Source organism: Caloenas nicobarica, chromosome 4, assembly GCF_036013445.1.
Source record: "Caloenas nicobarica isolate bCalNic1 chromosome 4, bCalNic1.hap1, whole genome shotgun sequence".
In the NCBI taxonomy this organism is placed as follows: domain Eukaryota; kingdom Metazoa; phylum Chordata; class Aves; order Columbiformes; family Columbidae; genus Caloenas; species Caloenas nicobarica.
In genome coordinates, this window is record NC_088248.1 from 9,226,967 (window position 1) to 9,246,670 (window position 19,704).

The window sequence follows — 19,704 nt, forward strand, 5'->3', positions numbered from 1 at the left end:
TGAGATCACTGATAACCGAGGGAAGACACCACCAGCAGGACAGCCACGTCCAGAGGGCTTGGGAGGTGGGGAACTTCACTCAGACAGTGATCTCAAAAGGAAAGTTGCTAAATTGCGCAGATCTCTTTTGGTGACGTAGATCCTTGAGCTTATACTTGTGATTAGATCCTTACGAAGCAACCACACGCTGTGATGCGATTGTGGCATTGCATTTTCTATGAGTGCTTGCTATGAAGGGGAATGGGTTTCTTTGAGGTTACCGAAGTTGCACAGCCTGCAATGGTGTCTGCATCCTAAGACATCTCAGCGAGGGCTGCTGAGTCCCTGTTCTTCCTTCTCCCGGGCACTCAGGTTATTGCCCCCAGGGGTGCTCCTGCACACAGCGGCTGCCAGGGAGCCGGAGGCAACCCCTGTGCGCTCAGCATCTGGCTGTTGCTCAGGGCGTGAAGAGGCAGTCAAAGGCTGATAGCTGTAGCAGGGAAGAGTGTGGCTCTTTTTGCAATACGACTAGCTTTGCTTCACTGCAGAACCTACGGAAGAATCTTCCTCCATGGGGAGATCAACATCAAACCAGTAGGACTGCAGACAGGTGAGGAGGAAACCGTAGGACCAAGCCAGCCGGCACGTTTTAGTACCCCTGGCACAATGGTCGGCAGCCCCTGAGAGGCAGCGGGGGTCAGAGGCTGTGCTGTGAAGCATCAACTTTTTCTAAAAAAAATTTTGCATACACATTTCTGTCATCCACAAACCAGCAAAGGTGCGTTGGCACAACCTCATGACTCTTTCAGCCCTCCATACCCGCCTGGAGGTTTGCTGCACACTTTATCTTCTGGGTTTGCTGCTGCATTTCCTTTTTCGTCTTGTGTATTAGCTCGTTTTAAAGAAAAGAGGACCAGATTCAGCTTCAGAAGTGTGAGGCCAGCGTTTTCCCTTTCTCTGGGGAAGGCCAGCAGATGCCAACATCTCAACCTGCCCGCAGACCGCCAGTCAGGCATTCCTCCCCAGCCGCACCGGCAAGGAGCCGTGCTAAAATTAACGCCTTACTAACACCTGGCATTTCCTGGTTTTAATAAAAGGTTGCGAAATAGGGTTGTTGCGGGGTGGGTGCTTTATTTAGCAGCAAGCTCATGAGGCTGGCCCCGGCCCCCCTACCCCAGGGGCCGCCTCCTGCCCGCCCTCCCGCCGCTCCCCCGCACCCCGTGACGGTGCCGCCCCGCCCTGCCAGGCGGTGCAGGCGGCAGCGCTGGCTCCGGTCGGGCCGGGGCGGACATGGGCTCGGCAGCGGAGTTGCTGCCGCCGCCGCTCGGGGAATGCGAACGGGAAGCGGGGGCGGTGTCCGGCCGGCACCGGCGGCGCCCGGAGGAGCAGGTGAGGGCCGGCGGGGAGGGCGGGCGGCGGCTTGCGGGGCCGTCCCGGGGCGAATAGCACCCCCCCGGCGGCAGAGCCCTGGGCGCCTTGCGGTGTGAGCTCCATTGCGGCGGGGATTATGCAACCCAGCCGGGCTGCGCGGGGCCGGACCGTCCCCCGTAGCGAACCCGCCCGGCAGCAAACGTGGAAGGGGGGTCCCCTGCGCAGCACACACGTGGTGAGCAACCGGCTGGGAATAATTGGGGTGCTCTTGTTGTCCCCGGAATTCCCCAGCAGTACAGCTCTCAGTGGTTCTCTTAAAGACGTATGTTTGTTGCCTTAAGTATTTTAAGCTTTCCGTCTCTTTATTGCTTATGAAATTGAATGTATTTGTAGTTGGAGAAAAATACCAACTCATTTTTTGACTTGCCTGCTCTCTTCAGGGTGTGCATTTTTATGGCATGGTGGATGGAAGTGAGCTCTGCACTTAGGAAATGAAAGGAGCTGTGTACGTTTCCCTGTTGGTAATTGTAAAATGGCTTTCCACGCACTCTTTGTTTTGCAGGCAGCGTTGTCCCCGTGCTTAGACAAAGGCGGTGTTCTTAATGTACCTTTATTGATGTTTTATTTCAAGAAAAAAGAAAAGAACCTTTTTCATATTCAATACTTAAGTGTAATTGAATGCTTTGAGTGGTTAAGCAAGAGAAATGCATTAGGACTGGTGATTACACAGGAGCAAACAGAGCTGCTGAAGTGCATCCCAAAGTAATTTCCAGGCAGTTTTGTTTAATTCCTTGATCACTTCTGTTAAAAGTTCTTGTAAGATGGTTGTGAGTGTACCCTACCATAAGCGAGACCTTTCACAGCTAGAATAGCTTAATGTTTGAAAGTGTCTGATAGTACTTGCCTGATGTTACAGCTAGAAGTGGGGCACTTCTGAAAGATGCTGGTAGTTGAGAATTCACTCTGGGACCATTTACGTAAGTCAGTGCATCTTCCTTGTCCCTTTCTCTAGAAAACCGGGGCAGAGCAGGGCACATACTGAACGGAGAGTAAGGCCAGATGCTCCAAGAGAGGCACAGCAGTTCCCCTCTCTGTGCCCATAAGCCTTTCTATAACACATCATGGGAGGAGAGTCAGAAATATTCCCCAGTTCTGGCTGCTGTCTTCCTTATCTGAAAAAAAGATGTTAAAAAGTTGCATCAGTTCATCTCGGATGTTCCCGCGCTCAAACTGGTTGTAACTCCTGGCTAAGGAGGGAGCTCCCCGCAGGTTACCACTCTCTTGGTGACAACGGTTGTGGTTTGAGGGGATGGTGTGGGCTGAAGAACTGCTTTCCAGTGTTGCCTAAATGCTTTTTAAAATGAAGTTGGTAAAGGTACTGCTTGGGTGGCCACTCTTGGCTGAGAAACTCTCTTCCCACTTTTCTCAGGCACAGGTAGTGATCACGACCCTTTATGACAAGTCGGGGTGTAACATTAGGATAGTAAGGCAGAAACTTCAAATAGGCCATGAGGAAGAAAGAGAAAATCCTTCTATTTACTGGAAATGTTTTACTGTCATAGTGTGGAGTATGATTTCTGCACACTGAGGTGCCAGCAGCTGGACCAATGCTATAATAAACTAGATTTAGAAAGAAGGAATATCAGTTGTGTTTATTTACTACACATATAGAATGTGAATCTTTTATATAACAACAGTAAAAGTAATTTGATAAATAAACAGGAGTATTTTATTTGTATGTGTAGAGAAGACTAAAGCTAGGGAAGGAGTCAGCAGTACATACACTTCCTGCAAACTTAACAGAAAGTCCCAGCTTCTCTTGTTCAAGAGAAGCACAGACGTGTAGCTTGTTTTGGAGGGGCTCCTGGATCATCAAGCCTAGTCACATGCTGTCACTTTTTTGCTTTCATGAATGTGTCCAGATTTCTCTCACATGCCCTTCCTGCTCTCATGGAGGGGCTGTTGCTGAACCCTGCTGCTCCAGTGCGCAGGAGTCCCGTTTTCCAGGCTGGTCCTTAGCTGGAGGCCCAGCATTGCTGCTTTGTTTGCTGAGGGTGTTTGCATTATTAACATACCTGCTGGTCCTCAACCTGCGTTTTCCTGTTTCAGGTTCTCAAGTGTAAGTATGTGAAGCGCCTTAGTGTTTCATGTGACGCAAAAGAAATGGGTCAAAATCTGCTTTGACGATGGTGTAAATTCTTATTGTTCTCAGCTGGTGTAAAGTAAAGCCTGTGTGAGAAAATCCTTTGGGCTTTTTTGAGAGTTTTTTTAGGTGAGGATCTCAGGCTGGTATCCTGGGTGTGATTTGTTTTTTCCCATTTCCTCCAAAATAAACTCTGTGTAAGATCACACCTAGTAACATAATGCTAAAATAATACTTTCCTGACAAGCATGACCTAAATCTATATACCCTTTCATATTTTTTTTTAGAAGAGAGTACTCTGTAGGAAATAAATATATTTCTTTAATGCCAAACCCTCTGGCTTTAATTTTCTATTGAAGCTTATTATTATGTCAGGAAGGACATGCTTAATGAAATTACTGACAGGTGCATTTTGAAAATAATAGAAGGATCTGTTACTAAATGTTATAGCCTTTGGAAATCATTATTGCAATAGACTGTAGAATTACCACCTTCAGTGAATAGATTTAAAAGCTGACCGGGATGATAATGCTATTAATATCCTTTGTAGATTTGTATGCAAAGATGAGAATAATTACCCATACTTTAGTCTTTGAAGCACTGCAGAACCTGGGTAATTTCTGCCACTTCTCCTGTCTTGCATTGTTGGTGTTCACAAGTGGTACATGAAGGCACTGAAAGATTCAGCTGCTTCTGAAGCCATAGGAGTAGGTTGCTGCTTCACCTGCAAGGAAGGAATTTTTTCTAACTATTGATGGTTATTAGTCAGATGCAGAAGTGGTGCTGTATTTTCAACATCACTAGAGTTAAGGACCTCAAGTCTTCTTCCCTAACCCACTTTCTAAAATAGGTTAGCCTTTGTCATATTACTACAGTGTAAATCTCATTAACATGTATAAATGAAGTCATGAAATAAGAATAGAATGTGAGTGTGTAATAGTAAAAGGCGAGGCAGAAGTCCTGCGTTACAGTAGGGCACGAGGCGATGGCAGCAGGAGAGAGCACCTGGTCTGTCCATAGGGACTCTGAAGCCACGGTGTGTTACAGCAGCGATCGTTTCTGAAAGCTGTGGCATTTCTGTACTGAAAATTGTCCGTCTGGGCAGTCATGGGTTTCAGTCTCTTGTAATCGAAGTTGAGGGCAATGGCAAAATTCCCAGCTGCTTCAGTGAGGCCAGGGTCTCCACCTCGTGCTGGTTTAGGATATATAGAATCCAAAGTGCTGTCCAACAGCTAAGCTAAAACCAGCACTTCTAGAAAATGCCTAAATGTGATACATGTATTTGCAAGTACATAAACTAGCTTAGACAACCATCTTCTCATTAACGTGAGTTTGTAACCCTTTGGCATGTTTTACTCTTACTATGAACAGTGTTTATCTGTATAAGTGGAGTATTGTATCCTCTAATAGATGACTTCAGATTTAGAGAAGCTATTCCAAAAGGGTTTTGGTGTTTCCTATTGAGAATTATATTGAAGAGGTATAGGTGTCTTAGCTAAGTTCAAGTCATGAACCTTTTGAATAAGTTTCCAATATCACTACTGTTTCTCTAGCATGGGAAGAATGAGTCCAGATGGAAATATCAACAGCTTTGTGGCATCCCTCATGAAATGTTTCATTGTAGGATGTCTGCTGTGTTGCCTAGAATGGCATCATTTCAGTCACAAGCCAGTTGAGGCCCAGAATGTTTTAAAGTAAACTTGTGTGTGTGTGAACTGTGGTGCCTAAGGCTGGAAACTTATTTCTAATTTATTCCACACTGAGATAATCTGAAAATTGTAGGTTTCTCCTGCTTGCAGTTGTTGGGATTTGTTTCCGAACAAAAACAGTAATACCTGATAGGGAGAACTTAGCTCAAATTAGTTCTGGTTCTCAAATTAGTTCTGGTTCTACAAATAATTTAACTCTGCTGAAGAGGTTCATAGCTACATAATAATATGTGATAATAACTTTCTAAAAAGCATTAATGGGTGTTCTCAGGCTTGACAGCATTTGAAGGAAAACAAACAAAAAAACCCTCTTCAGATATATACCTGTAGAAGCTACAGTAGATAAGTTAGCATGCTCTGCTTGAATAATGTGAAGAACCCATTTTCTCGAAGAAAAATGTATTCTGGATATAGAAGTGAATAGAAATTTCTTCTCCTTAAAAGGCAAAATGTAAAAATAACAGCTGTTGCTTTTCAGCCAGCCAGTGCATTGATACCACACTGAACATGCGGTGGATCACAAGCCTTTTGCTGGGTCAAGCTGACCCATTTTTAGTGGGGGAACTTTGATAAACAAAATGCTATGGAAATTAAGTGGTGCAGGTATAAGGAAAAGACGGATCAGAAATTGCTTTTGATCTAGTCTCTATGTGAAATTGCAGTGTGGATGGGATCGAGTTACAGGGACAGCAGTAGGAACATAAGGAAGAATGCAGACAGCAGCCTAAAAAGGGGAGAGAGGCAGCGGGTTTTCACATGGGGACAGACAAGTTTCCTCGCCCTCGGACTCTCCTGTGCTGGGTTCTTGTCTGTGTGAGTTTCTCATCTGGTGCCGTATTAGTGGGGAAATTTACTCCTGAAATTATGGGACTCAAACACAGTTTATCGAGGGAAGCCGCTCTTGGTCTTGAAGCCTTCTCTGCTCTGCACATGCAAAAGCTTCAGTATCTGGAACAGCCTTTTCTTCTCCTTAACACAAAACCACTCCTGGTATTTCAAAGTTTGTTCCAGAAGCTCTTGATCTTAAACTGGACTTGCCATAAGAGCTGACTAAAGCGAATCTGGTGCAGTTGCTTTTCTTGTGTTGTTGCTTGTTTCTATAGAAACATCTTGTTTCTGTTTTATAAATAGTGTCTAGATTCTTGCTGTGAAATCAACATTAACCCAATCTTTGGTTTGCAGTTTTTTATTTAAACTCTAAGTATGTCACTTTTATTGGTAGCTGTTGTAAAGTATTTTTGGTATTAAGAATTTTTCTAGTTTTCTTGTATTTGCCTTTTTCTTTTTCCCCCAGAGGAACAAGTTTAACTTAGTTTTTCTCCTTCTTTTTCATCTGGAAGTGAGGTAGGATTTTTTTTTCCTCATTTCCTAATCTATTTGTCTTTTCATATTTAAATATCAGATTAAAATTACCTAGAGAAATGAACCTTTTTTTTTTTTCTTCTCCAGACAGTTGAAAGTAATTTTGTTGTCTTAATAGTCCGTTGGCTGAGTATCAAGATCTCTTTACTGCTTACATTTACCAGGTCAAATACTAATAGTTTCATGCTGAGAAAGGATGCAAAGGGAAACTGTTCTCTTCCTGCTGTAGTAGGAGAGGAAGAGAGTCAGAAACATTTCCAATAAAATTATTTGCCTTTCTTGGGAAAATTTCACTTTTTTTAAGAACCTGCTGTTCACTGCACATCTCCAAGGTCTGTCCCTACACTGGGCAGTCGGGTGGCTGAGTACTGGCAAGAGCGAGTCATTTATTCCTCCCGGACTTACGCTACTGACTACCAAACTATCAAATATCCGTAGCTGTGTGTTGGCTGGTACGTGTCCCCATCTGCACCCAACAGAAGTTGGTTTCTTATTGTGGAGGGGAGGGAACTTGTGGTTTCTTCTGTCCTGGTCTCTGTCATCCGCTCACTTTCTTATAATATTTTTCCATAAGACTGAGCTTGAAGTATTTTCACGTTTAGTTGGCATCTTCTAAAAGAGTTGACTTTGTGAGACTCTCATCTGAACGTTAATGTTCCAGCTTTCAAAAAATTTAATAAGAGTATTTTTCAGTAAGTAAGCATGTTCCTAAAGTCACATCTCAGTAGGCTTTTTTGACATTTAAGTATCTTATAGGTTTCAACTATCAGGTACACCACCTGTTCCCTGGAGTAAAAATAACCATGACTGGAGTAAAATAGATAGTAAGCAGTTAAATACTGCAGAGGAATACTTGGGGGGGTGGGGGGAAAAAAAAAAAAAAGGAAAATGCGCAGGTGATATCCCTGCCTTTCTTTATTTACAGGATTTTTAACATCTCATTTAGATGTTGTTAAACGTGTGTTTGCTACTAAACTCAAGGGGTTTCTTTTCTATCTAATGTGGAAATAATTTTCATAAATATGCCATCTCTTCTTCTTTCTTTTATAACTGTAAATGTGACCCATTGTGATCTGAGGCATGTTACAAACGATTTGGAGACGCTGCTGCTTTTCTGTGTTGGAGATGAACTTTGTGGACACATTTTTCCTGCTCCCCTCTCTCTTTGCCGCCTTTGCCCAGCAGCACTTTTTTGACTGTAAAATCACAAGCTTTTACATGGAGAGCAGTTATTTTCCCAGTCCATTGGACTTTTCTTCTCTATTGCTGGGGTTCATGTTTGTGTAATGCCCTTTTGGCAGTTGATGCAAAAAAGGAGAAACTGATAGACTTGTACTCAGCTTGGTGCTGTTGTCAAGTGTGGGGTATGAATTTTTCAAGTTATCTGTGGACCAGAAGACTGTTACTTTTTTTTTTTAGTTCACTAATCATAAAAAATAGGTAGAGGGATGTTATTTGGTTTGTTTCGAAGGATCTTGTACCTTTTGAGTAGTTGAATGTATGATTTGTTAATTGTTTTTTAACAAAACATCCTGAATGTTTAGGTTCCTTATGTTCATCCATTCCCTCCACCCACAGAACAAAGGCCATTGATCTTCACCCAGTTACTTCACTCAAGTCAGTTACTTACAATCTTTTTTTTTTACCACAGATGCAAAAAAAAAAAAAAAAAAATCCCAAAGCAAACAAACCATCTCTAGATTTTCAGGCTAAGTGTGGAAAACTCTGGAGCAAGCTGCTGCTTCAGCAGATGAAACACCTGGAAGGCAAGACTGTAACTACATGTGTTCTCATGGCTAGTGCTGTGGCGAGGTTCCAGGACTGAGAATCACTGCGGTCACTTCAGAGCTGCTCGGTTTGTGGTCCTCCCAGGCAATTCATCCAGCCCACTGCCGCCTTTCCTGGCGGCCCCACAGCATCGCGCCATCACGCTCGCCTTGCAGCGGGGGTGTGATGCCGCAGGGCTGTCTGTCTTGCAGGAGGCACCTGCTGCAGCTGCCAGAGCGGCTTGGGTCACTCACAGAATCACAGAATGTCAGGGATTGGAAGGGACCTCGAAAGATCATCCAGTGCAATCCCCCCGCCGGAGCAGGAACACCTAGGTGAGGTTACACAGGAAGGTGTCCAGGGGGGTTGGAATGTCTGCAGAGAAGGAGACTCCACAACCTCCCTGGGCAGCCTGGGCCAGGCTCTGTCACCCTCACTGAGAAGAAGTTTCTTCTCATATTTAAGTGGAACCTCCTGTGCTCCAGTTTGCACCTACTGCCCCTTGTCCTATCATTGGTTGTCACGGAGAAGAGCCTGGCTCCATCCTCCTGACACTCACCCTTTACATATTTATATACATTAATGAGGTCACCCCTCAGTCTCCTCCAAGCTCAAGAGCCCCACCTCCCTCAGCCTTTCCTCACACGGGAGATGCTCCACTCCCTTCATCATCTTTGTGGCCCTGCGCTGGACTCTCTCCAGCAGTTCCCTGTCCTTCTGGAACTGAGGGGCCCAGAACTGGACACAATATTCCAGATGAGGTCTCACCAGGGCAGAGTAGAGGGGAAGGAGAACCTCTCTGGACCTACTAACCACCCCGCTTCTAATCCACCCCAGGTACCATTGGCCTTCTTGGCCACAAGGGCACAGGGCTGGCTCATGGTCATCCTGCTGTCCACCAGGACCCCCAGGTCCCTTTCCCCTACACTGCTCTCTAATAGGTCATTCCCCAACCTATACCGGAACCTGGGGTTGTTCCTACCCAGATGCAAGACTCTACACTTTCCCTTGTTATATTTCATTAATTTTTTCCCGCCCAGCTCTCCAGCCTGTCCAGGTCTCACTGGATGGCAGCACAGCCTTCTGGTGTGTCAGCCACTCCTCCCAGTTTGGTGTCCCACTCCTTTCAGACCACCTTCTTTTTTCCAAGGATGAGCCCTGGGAGGTCCAAGTTGTTTTGGTGAGGGTGGCAACTCTGAGCACACAGAGATTCACCTGCATACAGATGTTGTGGTAGTTTGTCGGGTGTGATCTGCGTGTGGCCAGTAAATCCACCCTGTCTGGCAAGTGTGGGGTGCCCTGAGTGCGGGCACTGGGCTCCATCACTTGCCGAGGAAAGTGCTGCAGCAGCATCTGTGCCCCTAAGAGAAGCTGCAGGGACTTCCAGGCAGAGCTTGTTGGCAATGCTGTGTAAGGACATGTAGTCTTTGTGCAAGGACATTGTTGATACTGACTTTCAGTGAGCTAGCGTTGCTGATAGCAGAAAAATGCTAAATCTGGGCTTCCATGCTGTCTTTGGTTAGCCACAGGCAAATAACTTCCCAAGCACTGTGGGTAGCTTTGTGTCCATTTGTGTTCCACATCCTCCGAGGGCTTCGCAAAGTTATTTGGTGCGATCTCCAAATGGTCAGGAACGGGAAAATTGTGTTCACGGCAATTTGAGGGGAAAAGACCTTGAGGCGGCTGTGTTACACGTAGGAGGTGCAGACAGGGATCAGCTTTAAACAATTGCAAAAAGTTCAGTGCTAACTTTATCCTTCTATCGTAGTGAGTAGCATATGAATCATTGCAAAGATGGGTTCTTTGGAGAGGTATGTTCTGATGGAATCTTGTGTTTCTTTGTATGGTAAAAAAAACCTTGATGGGAAGAGGGTAAGCAAGAAAAAGTTCCTGCTCTCAGGCTGGTGTGGAGTGGCCTCTGGCTCATGGCTTACCATGTGCTTGCTTGAATTTAGGCAGCAGTGAGTTTGGGTGAACGTGGTGGAAGTTTGCCATAGCAAGGGTAGTTAGTGGTCAGAACACCCGTAATTTTGTGTGTTATGTTGAACATAACTGGCACGGCCGCAGCTGGATGTTTGTTGGGTTCAGTAGGCTGAGTCAACTGTACCTTCTCTGTTGTTTTAAAGCTAGGCCAGCAAAACATTCAATCACATGGGGGATTTTTTTTTCAGAAGCACTTCAAGGATGTAGGAACACCAGCTGTGCTGGAAATGGACAGAACTTGGGTTTAGTATCTCCTCTGCGACCTCCTCAGAGACTCTCATGTTGAGAAGAGGCCTTTTACAGCACCCTGCGTCTGAGTGGGCACGTCATGGATCCCCTTAAAGCATCCAAGCCCCTAAGCCATTTGGCCATAATAGCTGGGTAATGTTGGTTACAAAGGTTCCACAGTGAAGTTTTTCAGAGTTTGGATCTTCAAGTTCTGACTTTCTGCCACTAAACAGTGGGAGATGGTAGACAACAACTTTGATGAAAATCTGCTTTTCAATAGGGAGGTTTTATAACATCAAACATCTGAAAAGACAAGAGAAAACTGGGTGTTTGATGGGAACCTTTGGGTACTGCAGTAGGCTTGTGAAGTACATTGTTTGTGCATACATGGTGAGTAATGGGACAGATCAGACACTGCCACTTCTGCTCTGTATGATAACACTATTTTTAATTTTAAATGATTTAAAGTAAAAAATGAAGTATTGCATCCAGCCCTGGAGTCCTCAGCACAGGACAGACCTGCACCTTTTGGGGCAGGTCCAGAGGAGGCCACCAAAAATGATCAGAGGGCTGGAACACCGCTCCCGTGAGGACAGGCTGAGAGAGTTGGGGTTGTTCAGCCTGGAGAAGACTCCGGTGAGACCTTATGGCCTTTCAGTACTTAGAAGGGGCTTAAAAGAAATATGGGAACAGACTTTTTAGCAGGGCCTGTTGTGATAGAACAAGGGGTAATGGCTTTAAACTGAAAGAGGGGAGATTCAGACTAGATATAAGGAAGATTTATTTTTTTTTTTATGATGAGATGGTGAAACACCGGAATAGGTGGTCCAAAGAGGTGGTAGATGCCCCATTCCTGGAAACATTCAAGGCCAGGCTGGGCAGGGCTCTGAGCAACCTGATCTAGTTGAATATGTTCTTGCTCATTGCAGGGGGTTGGAACTAGATGACATTTAAAGGTCCCTTCCAACCCAAACTATTCTATGATTCTATAAAATATTTTTTAAATAAGAAAAAAAAATAGACTACATGAAAGCATTTAAGGAATATAAAATGAAATGGAAATGGAGACAATGAAGTCATACACAGTGGTTGTAAATTTGTATAAAGGAATCTGCTAGTGTAATTTGCTTTAAGGTCATTGATTATCCCAGTATGTCAAAAATAAAATCACTTAGATTTAAAATTAATTTAAATTACACTAACGAGTAATTCATTACAGCAACTTGATAAAAAACATTAGGTTAGGAAAAAACTGCAATCAGCATTTCTAATACGTTCTCTTTTAGCTTCATTCACGCAGGAAAGCCTCATTCTCTTTTCTCCTTCAGGAATAATCCTATATGTGCTTATTTGGTGTCTTTCAGCCAGTTTGGAGGAAGAAGGAGAGAGAAGCTGGGGAGGCAGTACTGCCATTCTTCTCTTTTTCAGGAGATATTTTGGGCATGCATCCATCTATGTCCATCTAGATCTCTGGCCGCACTTCTGCTCCCCTGGCTCCTCTTCATTTGCTTTTAAATGAGGCAGCTCTGTTTTGTTGGAGGGGAGGTGCTAGTAACGGGTACATTTCTCTTTCCACGTATTTCTAATGGTAGTGTCTGTCTAGCTTCAGGCCAGTCCAGCAAGATTTAGTATTAAAATAGTCCTATGGAAATTAAGAGTCATCTGGGAACTGTGTGCTTATAAAAAAGTGTAGAAAAGTAAAGTAGTATTTAGTTCTGAGGGTTCGAGAGCTACTGGCACATATGTATGCTGCTTTACTACCGCCCTGAAAACTAGCGAGAACTTCCAGCTGCAATGTTAAAGCTTATTTAATATTTTTTAGCAATTTGGAGTATTGTAACATTACTGGTGTTTACCCTAATGGTTCTATTTTAGCTACACCTTTGAAGAAACGTATTTGTCCAGCACGTGTATTATTATGCAATAGTAAAAATCAAATACCATCTGTGTTTTACGGCTGAACATCTGGTTTCAGCTTCACTTGTTTCTTGCTGAGTTGCTTGAAGGAAGACATACTCAGCCTCTACTAACTGAAGCAGACTTTGAAATCGTGAGAATTTTCATGATCATTCTGAACAGTTTTAAAAGCTTTGAAAAATTTGGAAAAATAACTTGACACTTGTAACTAGCCACACACTTGTCAGTTTCTGTGCCTAGAAGCCTGCTTTGTTGTAATTGCTTTAGGGATTCGTGAACTTACAGCTTGTTTGAAAAGGAGAGGGTGAGACGAAGCCTTGCTAAAAAAACCAAACCAAAACACAGAAAGTACCTCGATGGCCTGAGTTAAGGTGGAATTTATGCTGTACACCCAGCTTAAGAGACTGCTGGGGAAGCCTGTGTCTGACAGCTGCCTCGCGCCAGGAGTGAGGTTCTCCGTGTGGACACGTACAGTGCATTGTGAGACAGAGCCCATGGCCCCGTGCCCTCCGGCAGCCTCCTCACCAGGCCTGCGTGCCGCCCGCTCTGTGCAGAGGCTTCCAGGATGTTGCTGGGTACCGTTAATTAACCAGAGGCAAAGAAATGGTTGGTTTGTTTTTCTCCCTCCTGGCTGCACGTGCTGCTGGCTCAGAGCCTAAGCTACCTTGCTAGAAAACATAGTGATTCCTCCTGCACACATTGACTCGTTCTCTCAGAAGTGGTCTTTGCGCTGTTTGATGTGAAATGCACTCTGATCCCCACCACCATCATCACGTAGGTATGCGCTTCATGTGGTCTCTGCATGCAGGAAGCAAATAAATATTTTCCCTTCCCAGCACATCCTTTCTGTTTTCCATAATTGTTGTGATCAATATAGCACTTAGGCTAGTAGTTTGTCTCCCTGTGCTCTTTGGGAATACAGGGGCGAGAGTTCCTGTAATAACAATTTGCTTTCTGGGGGTAGCAAGTGCCCTGCCCTGCCCTGCTCAGTCTGCAGGGGCTCACAAGAGGCTTTATCTTTCTTGAAGAGAGTAATCTTGAAACACTGGCATTAAAGAAGAGTCAACATTTATTAGAATTTATTAAATAAAGTGCAGTTAAAGCTACAATGCTTAAAACTGGGGTCAGCATATCCAGTGAGGGGGAGAAAATGACACAGGCATGAGAAGTGGGCTGAAAAGAAAGGTGGTGGCTGTCAGTTTGTAACCGCCAATACTGCAATTCTCTATGTTCAGGCTCTTCTGTAGAACCGCAGAAAAATTGAATACAATATTCATTACTACGTAGGCTTCCTGCATCCCTCCCTTTCTGGGATTCAGTATTGAAGCTTAAACCAAAATCTTTATGAATAAGCAAATAAAAAAAAAAATACCCAAACACACACAGCTGAGGGACTGTAGGGGTTTCGCTGAGGTTTTTTTTCAGTAGCAGCTGTGGTGCTTTACGCAGCCTTCATTCAGTCACAAGGTTCTGCTTCATAGCCTAAAGTCTGGCCTAGAAAAAAAAAATGAGTTTCCTTTGGTCTTTGCTGGATGTTTTTCTGTGGGAATGGGAATTAGCTTTATTGCTTGCTCTCTCATGGAGAGCCTGGCACTTCTGTGGGAGGGAATTTCTGTTTCTCCACTGAGACCGTGCTGTGTAACCAGGGAGGCAGAATGACTTTCATCTTTGAAGACAGAACTAAAGATACGTGTTTGCTTTGAATCCTGGAGTAGGCTAATTGCACATAGAGCTTGCAGGCAATTTGTTGGACCTATTGATCAGTTGACTGAAATATTGATGAGTAGCTGCTGCATGTGTTTTCATTACTGCCTAATGGAAGGACTAGAAGACTCATGTTCATCATTGTGAAAGTGTGTTTGCCCTGTCATACCCAAACACATGGCTATAAGGTTTTGTGCAAAGGATCTCTGCACACTGGGGAAGGAGAGATGGGATTTCAAGCTCTAATCTAGTTACAATTTACTTGTTGAAAGTCACATGGGTTTTTACAGTGATATTTAAACGTGGCATCTTCATCTAAACATGTGCTTCTGCCTTCCTATGCATTTGCCCCATCATTTTCCTTTTTGGGAAAAGTGCAGAACTTGCTTCCCCTCCCTTTGCTTCTCTGTACCACCACTTTGCATCTGTGCGGTCCTTGGGCATGTCTTCCCGTGCCTGACTTTCATGGCTTTCTACGCCGACATTGGGATGGATGTTTGCCGCCTTCCTGGTGGAATCCAGTGCCGCTCTTCCAGTGGTGGTAGTAGCCCTTCAGTTCCCAGTGCTTTGGTGCAAAATACTTTATAGTTCATGCTTTATAGTTTTGTATCGTTCTTGCGGTTCTGAAGATATTCTGGAAATAATTTATAACAAATCTACTTCAGTCAAATTACAGGCATCTAATTTCATTTTGGTTGCCCTGACATCCACATTGCACAGACAGGTAAGACGTATGACCTACAGGAGAACTTTACCCCTCCACAGTGTCATCTGGAGAGGAGACAGGCTGTCATATGTTTGTAGTATCACTTCAGATATCCCTAGTTTGGACAAGTGAGCGTCATCTTTAACATTGTACCGAAGTCACAAGCTACCTAACATTTTCAATTTCTCAATGTAAGGAGTAGTTTTATTGCATGTATATCTTATTTTTATGCATTCAAAGAGAAACAGCTGAGACTTGTTCAGAATCAGAATAAGAACTGATTGTATGATGTGTTTCCTAATTTTGTCTTCTGTCCACAGGTCCAGCAAGAACAAAGAAACCACACCGCAGAACCTGTAGTAGATGACTATAAAAAGATGGGGACTCTCTTTGGCGAACTAAACAAAAGCCTTATCAGAATAGGCTTCACAAGGATGTACTTTGGAGAACGGATAGTAGAACCTGTAATCATTATATTCTTCTGGGTTATGCTCTGGTTTCTTGGCCTACAAGCTCTTGGACTGGTTGCTGTTCTGTGCCTTGTCATTATTTATGTACAACAGTAAAACTTTATAGATGCTGTTTGGATTACATATTTCAACACTGTCATTATTTCAGTGGATTTAAGTGTTTTAAGTAAATGGGTGGCATATCAAAAGCTGCAGTGCTTCAAATTGCATTTCACTGAACTTTCAACATTTGGAGTGAGGGGGACTAAAGTTGTGCATTTTAAGCAAAGTCAGCTGTCCCCTACTACATTTTTGAAGGGCAAAAAAGGCGATGTTTGTAAAATAATGGTGTCCAATGTACTGTTTTCTGTACTCTTGGGGCCTTAGTCCAAGGATTGGATTTTTGTTTCTTCCAGCCTCCAATGTTCTTGCTTTGTATAGTGACAATTTCCTGTCTGGTTTTAAGAGGACGTGTGATGTAAATGTCTTTTTCCACTGTTGGGGGCCATGGTGGGATGGGGGGGGTGGTGGGGGGAAAGGCTCGTGTGCTGTTTGTTCCCTGAATCTACATAATTTGCTCTTTTTTTTGCTGAAAAGCTAAATGTATACGAGGGAGATTTGCTAACAAACCTACAATGACAAATGTTCATAAGGTGAATACAACTTCCCAACCCAAAAGCATCTTTGGTTAGTATAGTTTATAGTGAGCTTTCCCCCAGGAAACAAGCTATGCCAGCAAAATGCTTTGCTAATGTTAGTGACTTCACACAAGGCTTCAGCTGTTGTTTAGCAGGGTCACAGTCCTATATTGGCCAAATGGTCTAATGTAGCTCTGCCTTGTTTTTGGGAATGTACTTGGCTCCTGCTGCTTTTTTTTTTTCTTTTTTCCTACTTGCTCTTTCCCCCAGCACTCCTTCTGAAGATAAATATCTGGATAATTCATGGACTTTGTATGTAGTTGTAGCTGCAGTGTTGGAGAGTTGCCATTCCAGTCGTCAATGCTGGAATATTGTCTGCTTCCTCGGGGTCCAGTGTAAAGTGTCTGAACAACCAGGTAGATATCAGACCAGATCTCTTATCACTTCGCTAATACACTGCAGTATGGACCCAAGGCTTTGCATACGTAAGCAAATCGGACCCATTTCCTCATGTAAGGCAAGAATGTAGTTGAAATCAGGTGGTCATTTTAGGTTGTAGTCTTAACTAATTCATTTCTACGCTAGGCAACAAAAATGCTATCTATATGTGCATGTCATGGGCAACACAAATTGGAGAATGGGATACATACGTTCAAGAGCAGGTGCAAAATTCATTCTGGCTCCCCAGGAGCCACACCAGGAGTGTGTTGAATATTTCTGAGCTGAATGTGCTCATTTAAAGAAAAACTCTAACATGAGCCTGAATCTGTACTAAATAGGCTACCAATTTAATATTTGCTGTACATTACTTTTAGTAAGAAACTTAATTGTAAATTTTACTTCATCTATAGTAGAATGAAATTATACATTTACTTAAATGTAATACAAAATGTGAAATTTATAGAAAATTACTTAACCTTTTGCAGTGACTTTTTTTTCCTCAACATTTTTATACTAGCGGAGATCAACAATAGATAATTCCTAGTTGAAAAAGTTGAGCCTTATCCAGAGACCTGTGAAGTTAAGGGGAGGTCCTCCATGGTCCCAGTCCTACAACTGGATTCTCAAGGCAGATTTTTATGCCAACATGGATCACGTTGGTTGCTGGGCTCTACTTCCAGGACCTTTGGCCCCAGTACTTACAGGCTCTACTGTTAGTGAAATAATGGCTATTTAGGGCACAAGGCCCAACTCTGTTAAAGTCTTTATGTGCCTAAATGCCATCTGTACACACCTCTGTACTTTCCTAACAAATGTGCAGCTTCCTTCTGAGGAGCCAGGTCTCCTCTCAGGATTTTCAGATGACCTCGACTGTGGATCCAAGAGGCTTTGCTGAACTGCCAGGACTGCAGGGGAGTGGGACTGAGACCCAGCTGTGTGTTTAGATGGCAACCTGTGTTGATTGGCACCTAGTTAAGTAGTTACGCTGATGACAGGGAAATGTTTGAGGACAGGAGGTGAACCTGCATACAGGGTTTTGTTATTCACAGCTGGAAGTCCCAAAGCAAACAGCACATATGGCTGATCTCAGTGGCTGGAGCTCTGTACTCACAAGTGCCTAGGGGAAAACTTTGATTTTGTTTCACATACCTTAGAAAGCAGAACGTGTTTACACCTTTGCATATTTGTATAGATATATTGGTGGGTTTATGTGCATTATTCTCTTGTGTAAGGGCTGTGCTACAAAAGCATCTTGTCATAAATAAAATATCATTTCTTCCCACTGTCAAGTTACTGTCCAGAGGACCTTGTCCAATTCCTTTCGTCCTGTAGGAAGAAGTGTCTGTGTGGTATCCTGGTTGCAGTAGTGCTCTGTGTAAAGCCCCTGTGCTGTGAGATGGCATACAGTGTTTCCTCGAAGTGGTGATTTTGCTCTGTGTATAAGGAAGGGGGAACAATGAACCAAGGGTGTGACTGACGCGTTCAGTAAAGACACTGTTTATATGCATGTAATGGTTTAGTATGTGCATAACTGTGATTGTTTCATTAAGTCCTTTCAGTTGTTCTTTTGATGTTCATGTTTGTGTACATGTACTCTAGGGAAAGGTCGCTTTTTGACTGAGATTGTGTACAGTGAATGTTTTATATAGTTTCTATTAAAGGTAACTTACTAAGTCTTGTCCTTCATAGAAGTTTTTCGTATATAAAAAAGAATTAGAAATGCCCTCCAAATGGAGCTAGGTTGACTGAAAAAGAAAAATAATATATTGCATGGAAGATAGCCCTTGCCTGTTTGGTTTCATACATTCCATTGTCTATAAGAATTTGCACCGAATCATCTGTCCTAATTTTGTGCTACTGCTATGCTCTCTCCCTGGCACTTGCAGGAAAGGAAAGGAGAGTTAAGGCAAAAAGGGGACTGGGATAGGTCAGATATAAAGAATGGAAAATGGAATGCAGTCAAATGAGATATATGTGTCAAAAGACATCTGATTGTAAACGTGTGCCAAAAGTGAGGGGGGTGGTTGAACACTCCTTGCATTGTGTTCTTCCTTCCATCCAGACATAGTTCGAAGGCACGGGAAGCACCAAACACTCAAAGGATGTCCATAGCTAAAAAGCAGAAGGTTAGTTAAAAAAAAAAAAACCTACAATTTCATTTTTGTCTATATAGTAAAAATTGATAATGTTATTTATATCGGTATATATGATTATTAATGTTGATAGAACTGAAAGCACCTTTATGCATCTGTGTGTACGACTGTATGAAGGAATTATGTCCCTTAAATCTGCATTAAACAACAAATGATATATTTCCTGTTGGTCCTTGTAACATATTGAAAGCTTCTTATACAGCCTCTGTTTTTTAAAGGATGGACTCTTCAGTACTGCATCACACCCACCAAATGCATACATGTTTGAACTACTATGTACAGAGAAGAAACTCTACAGGTAGAAGAATCTTGGAGAACTGTTTGCACTGAAAAATCATCACATCAAAACTGTCCATATAAAAAGGAAAAATCATATTTCTTAAAAACTCTGTTTAAAATGGATCATATGGAAAGCACTTTGATATTCTTTCTAATAAAAAGTATTTCCATCAATGAGAACTGTGAATTCTTTGTGGTGCTTTGTTCAAGGTTATTTGACTCTTTTCAAAATCTCATGGTAGGCCTAGCTGCAATGGGGCAGCATTTGGCTCTCTGCTGGAATCGGTTAACTGGCAGCTAGTGGAGAAATAACTGCAGTACAAGAGCCGAATGAAATCATCAGGTCTCTGGCTGAGTGTGCAGCAAGTTATGCTGAAGATGTTAACAAAGGCAACATCATGGTGTAAAGTAGCTTTTACTTCATAGCATATCTATTTTGCATCCAGAGCAGCCTCTGAAGGAACCAGATATGGTCAAGGGTGTGAAAAATTCTTTAAGGTGATAACTGCTGTGCCACGGAACGGTTTGGGAGGTTTCATGTGTTTTGCGGTTCTTTTTGTTTGTTTTGTCTTTTTGTGGGTTTTGAGGGTTTGGTTTTGTTTTGGTTTTTAAGTATGCAAAGAACAGCATACGGTTCAAAACAAATCTCCTTCAAACTGTTAATTCTTTTTTTTTTTCTGCAGGTGAGAAGGATGTTAATTCTGCCAGATCTAACAGATGCTTAAATGTTTCTATGTTGCTCAGGATGCACAGTGAGTTAAGCAGTACAGGTTCTCTGATAGTAGTAAAGTTGAATTTTGGTCCTTCAAACTGACTCTGAAGAAACTGAGTGTTCATCAGCTCTGTTTTGTACAGAGGAACCAAAAGGGAATGAG

The 19,704-nt window shown here is 43.1% G+C and overlaps 1 protein-coding gene across 1 annotated transcript; it reads left to right on the top strand.

The window, feature by feature from the left end:
- The first annotated feature begins 1,210 nt into the window (after positions 1-1,210).
- On the top strand, positions 1,211-18,960 carry FAM241A (family with sequence similarity 241 member A). The gene is made up of 2 exons (XM_065633935.1): positions 1,211-1,368; positions 15,190-18,960. The coding sequence occupies exons 1-2, from the start codon at positions 1,270-1,272 to the stop codon at positions 15,433-15,435; spliced, it is 345 nt and encodes a 114-aa protein (XP_065490007.1). The 5' UTR covers positions 1,211-1,269; the 3' UTR covers positions 15,436-18,960.
- Positions 18,961-19,704: the final 744 nt, after the last annotated feature.

Bases quoted from the DNA above. Each gene is read 5' to 3' on its own strand.
- FAM241A (XM_065633935.1), top strand. From the start codon at position 1,270: ATGGGCTCGGCAGCGGAGTTGCTGCCGCCGCCGCTCGGGGAATGCGAA. The intron at 1,369-15,189 runs GTGAGGGCCGGC...TTCTGTCCACAG, and splicing joins GGCGGCGCCCGGAGGAGCAG to GTCCAGCAAGAACAAAGAAA.